Source organism: Lactuca sativa, chromosome 1, assembly GCF_002870075.4.
Source record: "Lactuca sativa cultivar Salinas chromosome 1, Lsat_Salinas_v11, whole genome shotgun sequence".
NCBI lineage: Eukaryota > Viridiplantae > Streptophyta > Magnoliopsida > Asterales > Asteraceae > Lactuca > Lactuca sativa.
In genome coordinates, this window is record NC_056623.2 from 8,884,816 (window position 1) to 8,893,078 (window position 8,263).

Consider the following 8,263-nt stretch of genomic DNA (forward strand, 5'->3'; position numbering starts at 1 on the left):
CGGCGAGTTAGCGAGCCAACTCGGCGAGTCAGGTCAACTAGAAGTTGACTTTGACTTTGACTTGGTCAAGGGGGAAATGGTCATTTTACCCTAAGAGTAGATGTTAGTTTCTGACTAAGTGTTTTGTGGGAATTTTAGCCAGAGGATTTCCGGAGCAGCAGCAGTCGAAGGATTCCCGCACAGTTCGGTAGCTGCTACGAGGTGAGTTACCTTCCAGTAGCGGTGGGTCTACAGCCACAATGCTGGCCCACCAGTAGGGGTCGTATGTTAGATGATTGTCTTTGTGATATCGTCTAGGTTTGCTACTACCTGATATGTTATATGCTAGCATGATATGTTGTATGTGATACTAGTAGAGTTCGGTTGTTAGGACCGAAGGGTAGTCAAACACCCCATATACGTCTGACAGTATGTGAGATATGTTTGCATGCTGGCTTGTTATGTTATATGCGATAGAGGTAGTAGGAGGGGACCATTCCCCGAGGTTCGGTTGTTAGGACCGATGGTTAGTCAGCACCCCAGAATGGATCGACACGGGTAGGTCAGCGCCCCAGAATGGCTTGACACGGGAAGGACGGCACCCCAGAATGGCCGCATGGGTAGGCCGGCACCCCAGAATGGTCGTACCGGGTAGGTCGGGCACCCCAGAAATGTCTGGCAGTATGTATGCGATATTATTGTATGGTATGTGGTATGATGAGGGAACTTACTAAGGTTTGTGCTTACAGTTTTCAGCGAAGGAGAAGGAGCCGGCGCGGTAGCGGCACATCATACACACACACTTTGGTTTTCCGCATTATGAGATATTCGGGGATTGTACTCTGACATTATTACTATTTTCATGTTTTGGTTATTTAGACACAAGATATGTTTATTGAAATGATACGATCGTATGACGTTTTACTACAAATGTTTTACAAACTACTTAATTTAAATGAAATTTTTGGACATGAAATTTGGGTCGTTACAGTCATAGACTTTATCCATTAAGACGTTCATCTAGCTTAGATTTGGAAGCTTGGTGGTATAATCTTTTGTATTAAGAACTTAATGAGAAAAGTGTTCACCAGTGTAGTATGCATGACATAATTAGTGTAGTATGCATGGAATAATTATGGCTACACAACACGTAGCCTTGTTTTGTCCCGTAAAAGCCACTTAGTGCTCTACGCAGGGCGTAACCTGAGTGTTGACTTTTGACCTTTTGGCCGTTGACTTTGACCAATTTTGACTTTAGGTCAAATGGAGTGATTTTAGTAGTAGACTAAGGCTTGGTCCCTGTTTGTTGTATAGGTGACATGTAGAGCCAATATTTAGAGCAGTATCCGTTTAGCTATCTTTCAAAATTTGAGGTGAGTTTTCCTCACTGTAGTCGTGGTTCGAAGGCACCAGTTTCGGCCCACTAGTTTATGTATTCTGGTATATAGTCGTGGTTCGAAGGCACCAGTAGCGCCTCATAATTCTGTATAATCTAGTTTGCTAGCGAGAAATCAGTATAAAACAGTAATTATCCTTGAATAAATGTACTTTATACTTCTAAGAAAACAAATAACATAAACTAAATTTGTCATAGTTTATATATATTCATTTATGAAATCTGATTAAGTAGAGACTGCCTAGAGGGTTATCCCAAACTATACCCATTATAGTTTATTACAGCTGATATGGAAAATGCTTTGTAAAAACCTTTTTGAAAGCTATGAAGTTGTATTTCCCAAATAGAAGTTTCCCTTATGTTCAACATATTACAACAAGAGACAAAATATCTGAATATGTTATTAAACGTGGAAATCGTTGGACTGCATTAATAAGTTTAAAACTTTAACAAAATACTTAGCGTTTGGCTTGTATTCCCCCCCTGAAAACATTAAAAACAAGGAAAATGTAGGGGTATGAACTCACCTCGGGTGATTTGAATGAAGGATCGATACGGAATGCGGGATGTTCAAGTGAAGCCTTGAACACGATTTGATCCTAATCAACAAGTAATGACACATAAAGGAGTTAAATGATGGTATTTCACCACTAGATGTGATGAAGAACCACTTTGGGAACTTGAGACAACTTGCACTTAGTGTTAGAACCTTGAAGGATTGCATGAGGGGAGTGTATGGCCACCCTTAAGGTGTGTACGACCATGGGTGTGCGGCCGTACACTCATGATGGAAGGTGCCTTTGAGGTGTTTTCAAGGTGCATACTTGCATCCATGAAGTGTCCTAGGCCCATACTTGATTGTAGTACAAGTTTAGGGTCTTAGAAATGGGTTTGTGGTCCTATGGTGTGTGTGTGTGTGTATGGTCGTAAAACTGTGTGTGCTGTCTTACACACGAGTGTGCTTCCGCACTCCTTCAAAGAGATGAAGAACATGATGAAATTTTTATGATCCAAGGCCTAGATAAAGAGGTTCTTCATGTATAACAAGTTAAGGGATGGATTACTCACGTTTTTGAAGCTTTGGAAGGTTCAAAGTTGGAGAAAATTAAGAGGAAATGATGTTGTGTGCTGCCAAGGTACTAAAGGAATGAAAGGAAGGGGGCTACCCTTTATATAGGAGTGTGAGTGCTGTCAAAAGTGAGTGTGCTGCCAAGGGAGTGGGTGTGCAGCCGCACACCTGTGTGTACGGCCGTACACTCCTCCAAGAGGTGTGTATGACCCAATTTTCTCACTATTCAACACTCCGAATCATTCCTAAACTCAACCTTGGTTATATACAAGCTTAGAACACTTAAATGACCCCTTGAATAGCACTAGAAATCGACAAAACAAGTTGAATATTGATTTAATTGATTAATTGTACAAGATTGAAGTTCCGGGTTGTCACAGTATAAGGGTTAAAGCGCTACGTTTATGCCCTCAGAAGTACCGAACCATGTTCTATACCGAACATGGTTTAGCACCGAACCATGTTTGAATACCGGACCATGAAGAATAACGACTAAAGTCCAACATGGCATCACCACAGTCCCCAAAGGACATGGGAACTTAAAAATAGTTAGACTGTATAGTGATAAGTGACTGATAAATCCTTATACTTACGAAGAACAACTGTTTAACGGCTGATAAGTACATCGATATGTACCTTCGGGCATACAACCATAAATGTGACAAGATGACGAACCTGCTCGGTATAGGAAGAGGTTGACACATTTTCATCTCGACTACAAATAGGTAATCGAATCCACTATTAGAGGTACACAATCATAATCACATTACAATCTATCTCATTCTTAACATACTACGATCCATTACACTTTCGATAGTCCTTCACAAGGTCTTTTCTGACTTTATCATTGGAGCGTTAGCCCGTGATCCCCTCCCGATCAATTAGCTTACAAGTTGTTTGATGTCTTCAGGTTACTTACATTATGAAGGAATCGACTAACCTTATAAAAGATGGAAGCCGAACCCGGGGGTGCAATGGTGCATCACACTCATAGGAAAAACATGACAAGAATGACAAAATTTTATGTTGCGCCTATGTGGTACTAAATTTTAGTAAGCAAAAATGATATGACACCACACCTTTTAGCCTAATATTTTATTTATAAGAAATTAAATATCAACCTACTTTTATTCCTACAAATCCTCCTACTCAATATTAGTATACTAAAATATCATTTAATTTCATTAAATGAGCATTAAATGTTACACATGTCACTACTCAATTGGGTAGAGGGGTTTTATTAAATGTTACACATGTCACTATTCAATTGGGTATAGGGGTTTGTAGGAACAAAAAGTAGGAGAATATTTAATCTCTTTTTTTTTAATTAATAATTCAAAGTTTCATAATTAAATAATAAAAAAATAGAATATTTTAAAAGACTAAACCCCAATCAAATTCAACTTATAATAGTTATATTTTGAAAAACAAAACATACCTTAGTGGTTAACCGGAAAAAAATTTATTTCTACCGTTAAACTGAAAATTACCAATTACCATACTACAATTAGGTAGTGCAAAACATGATAATCAGCTTTCGAATAGCAGATTTTGATATACAAATGTCAAATTGGATATTCGAAATTCTACTTAATTTAATTAACTTGTTATAGTATCTATAAGTATTGATCATTAAAATCAAGGTTCTAAATAATATGAGGTGTGGGCTTGACAACAAGGTTAAAGTTAAGCTATGACGTTTTTCAAGTCGTGACTATTTTATATAAATTAAAAAAGATAAATCATATAATTATTAAATGTTATCAAATATATCAAGTTTTTAGAACCTGAGAACCGTAACCCTCATATGAAGAGGAACCAGCAGAAGGCCTACTCCTACTCTGTCGTCCTCCTCCTGCGATGCTTCCCTTCTCCTACATATACAATTCATTCAACATAAAATCATCAACTATTTCTATTTCCATTTCCATTTCCCAAATACATAAATACCACTTACAAACTCAAACAGATACATATTATATTTATACCACCATCAACATTCTATGCATATGCAACAATACTTTTTTTTTTTTTAATTTCTATATGTATTATCACCTCCTACTTCCATTTCTTTTTATTATACTTTCATCTCTGTTCTTATTAACCCATTATTATACTTTGGAAAAATTATCCAATTATACCAATGTACTTTCAGTTTTTTATTACTGTATTTATTTAGACATCGTACTCTCAGTGTAATTATAGCAGTGAAACTTGCTTTTTTTTTAAACAGAAAACTAACCTACTCCTAAACACCACCTATGTCTCCTAGTGAGACTTGAATCATGACCTCTCATTTCAAAGAATCACTCCTTATCGCTAGGCCAGTGAAACTTGCTTTGTATTTGGATGTCAATTGTCACTGCTATTTCTAAGACCCAACCCTCACATTATCCAAACAAATCAATACCATCCTACTTACTACACCATTATACTTTTTATTTTTCTTGGTAAGCGTTTGTTATATTTAAAAAAATCTACCCAGTTATAGCACAATACTTTTATATTATTAGGACATTATACTTGGAAATATCTACTTAATTATAGCAGTAAAAAATGCTTTGCATTTGGATGGCATTGCTAAAATTGAGTAGATTTTTAAACTAAAATCCTGTAATAAGAAGAAATGAAAGCAGGATGTTATAATAAACAAAGTAACTTCAAACATATTATCTATCTATCAGATAACAAAATAGCTTTCAAATTTTATGATATCGTGGGTTGTGAAGATCCATAAGCTGATGGTTTGGAACTGAACAAAGATGGATAATTCATTCCTCCAAAATGAGATGAAATTGATGTCTCAACCGACCCTACTGAATCTGGAGAAGAAGATCCAGAAGACCTCCCGTCATCCTACAAATAAACATATGATATATATATATATATATATATATATATATATATATATATATATATATATATATATATATTAATTACACCAAATTGCACAATCATAAATAGATGCATTGAACTCTTACATCAACTTCTGCAGTCTCCAAAAGAGTTTTTGCCCACATATCATCATAACTCATTGAAGGTCTTGAAATAATGTTCTCGTCATCAACATCAGGTGCATCAGTCCCAGCACCAGCAAGAAACTCATTAACCTTCCAAAACCAAATTATATATCATCATCACCTTAACAACTTCCATCATTTATTTCTTTCCTCCCAAGTGTCCCCTTCATTTTCTCAAATATTTTTTAAAAATAGATAACACTTAATGGGGATTTTTTTTCTTAAGAAAAAAAATCACTTCTCACCCTATTCATTGCAGGAGCATTGCTTCCCCACAAGCCATCATCAACAAGACCTGTTGCCCAAGCATTTACTAGATCATCATCAAGATTATTGTTAGACTCCATAGCTGATGGTTTTATGGACTCATATAATAGTTCAGAAATCCATGTAGACACAACAACATCTCTCATGCCACTTGATGCAGTAATATTATGCCAGTTCCGGTATGGCGGTATATGTCAATCAGTTTTGCACTATTAATTGGTAGATTGTAAACAAACACAATGAATAAGCTTATTCTACATTCAATATAAAAAAAAATACAATTGCTGATGATGATATTGATGCAGTAATATATTACCTTGTTGGCCCTAGAGGTAGATACTTTGTTCTTGGAACATAACAGAATAATGAAACAAGATCTAGAAGCCTTTCCTGCGTCTCATATAGCTTCTTTAGTTCTTCATCACTCCATTCTTTTTTCGCATTATCATTGTTACGCATTTCCCTGCAAACTCAAGTACAAAAAAAACATTCATTACAAATTTTTTATACAGCCATTTTCAGAATACTAAGAAAACATAATGACTCAAACATATTCACTTGTTCTTCAATACTTATTGTGGCTAATAATGTTACACGAAAAGGACAGTATTATAATACCTCTTTGATAGAATTGCGAATTTCAATTATACCACCAACATCCTGCCAGCCTCCATGTCCTTCTTCAGAAGCAGATTTAGTAATATCACGCATAGCAATAGGCAGAAACCCTTTCATTGCTTGTAAAAATCATCCTTAGTCAAATTAGGGTTTTTCTCGCTCCCAAAAGTCAACCCACGTGACACAAACCGACCAATTGTAGCATGAACTGACCTATCCACCAGGATTTCCTGCAAAAGTTGATTATATGTTTACCACTTTCACTCTGTCTTACAAACTTATTTAGTAGTTTATATACATGCAGATGCAGGAGATATGGAAAAAGGACAAAATACTAGATCATATGCATCATATCCATCACATGAGGAAGCTATATCTAACAAAACATCATCAGAACAGGACAAAGAACGTTTTTGAATCTCATATTTAAGTAAAGCACCACGTTCAGCAGCTGCAGGAGCAGCCAGTTGGACATGAAAGTCAAACCCGCCTGGAATTAAAGGTATTCAAATCATGAACTCATAATATAAATGTATACAAAAACCTAACACATATTTACTTTCACAAGTTAAGCAACTCACCAGAGGAACTTAAGGTTTGTGGAATACTGGTTAGGGTTTGCACACATGCTATGAATGCAATGGGACCAATTCCACATGAATGCTTCCTCTTTACCTGGTAATTGTAATGCATAAATAAACTTATTAGTTAGCATTAGCAAGCTCAGATAAGATAGATCTACCACAAAACATGCAATGCAACTATACCTCATATTCATCCAAGATGCCTATGAGAAATTCCATGAGCAAAGTAGAAGAAAGTGAAAAGTGATTGTCTTATGAGGCATTGGGTGATGCTATAATGCTATCAAAATCATCAAGTACCACAAGGGAAGGAGCATGATCCAAGGCTTCAGATATGTAACTAGAGATGGAGTTTTCAAGGTTTAATCAAAATTTGTGACACTGCCATGGTTGTAATGGTGAGGTTATTTAGTATATAACCCATTAGTCATTAGATACTATGAAATGAATACACACCTTCTGGGAGGAGCAAACCATAAGCAACATGTCTCCAAAGTACTCAAAGCTCTTTCTTTTCACGCTCACAATCTTCAAGCTATACCCTTTTCACCACGTTGATGACACTCATACCCTTTTCAACATAAAACAAGATGAATTTTGCAATTCAACAACTAAAATTGAGAATCTTCACCAACACAACCATCAATAATGTTGACACTCATTGCATTTGCATAGACCTTTTAGGTTGTATGGTAGGAAAGAATTTTGCCCACAAATTACCTCGACGCGTGCTGTTGAAATCGGGAAACTGCGAGGGAAAACTTTAGATCTCCTTTCTCCTTTAGGGTTTTAGTTAAGAAAGTTGTGAACTTTCTTTCTTTAGGTTTATTCGAGGGGTTTATGTCATTTTTGGTTGCTTAACTTTTGGTTTTTTGCTTATTGGTCACTTAACTCTTTTTATGTTTTTAAAAGGTCATCAAACTTTTGACTTTTTGCTCATTTAGTCCCTTAACTTCTGGTTTGGTCACTTAACTTTTAGATTTGTGCTAATTTAGTCATCTAACTTTTAAAATTGTGCTCATTTAGTCACTAAACTTTAGAAAAAATTTAAAAATTTAATGACTAAATGAACATAATTTTAAAAGTTGGGTGACTAAATGTGACCAAATCAAAAGTTAAGTGACTAAATGAGCACAAAGCCAAAAGTTTGATGACATTTTAAAACTTAAAAAGAGTTAAGTGACCAAATGAGCACAAAACCAAAAGTTAAGTGACCAAAAATGACCTAAACCCTTATTTTATTTCTCATTTTCTGAATCTTTTTTATTTGTGGAAATTGTTTTAATACAAAAAAACAAAACAAAACAAAATTTTGATTTATAGTAAAGTG

The 8,263-nt window shown here is 35.6% G+C and overlaps 1 protein-coding gene across 1 annotated transcript; it reads right to left on the reverse strand.

Moving 5' to 3' along the window:
• Positions 1-5,150: 5,150 nt before the first annotated feature.
• Positions 5,151-5,908, reverse strand: LOC111907971 (uncharacterized). Its single transcript, XM_023903787.3, has 3 exons — positions 5,710-5,908; positions 5,426-5,554; positions 5,151-5,300 (listed from the first exon to the last, which is right to left on the reverse strand). The coding sequence occupies exons 1-3, from the start codon at positions 5,875-5,877 to the stop codon at positions 5,151-5,153; spliced, it is 447 nt and encodes a 148-aa protein (XP_023759555.2). The 5' UTR covers positions 5,878-5,908.
• Positions 5,909-8,263: the final 2,355 nt, after the last annotated feature.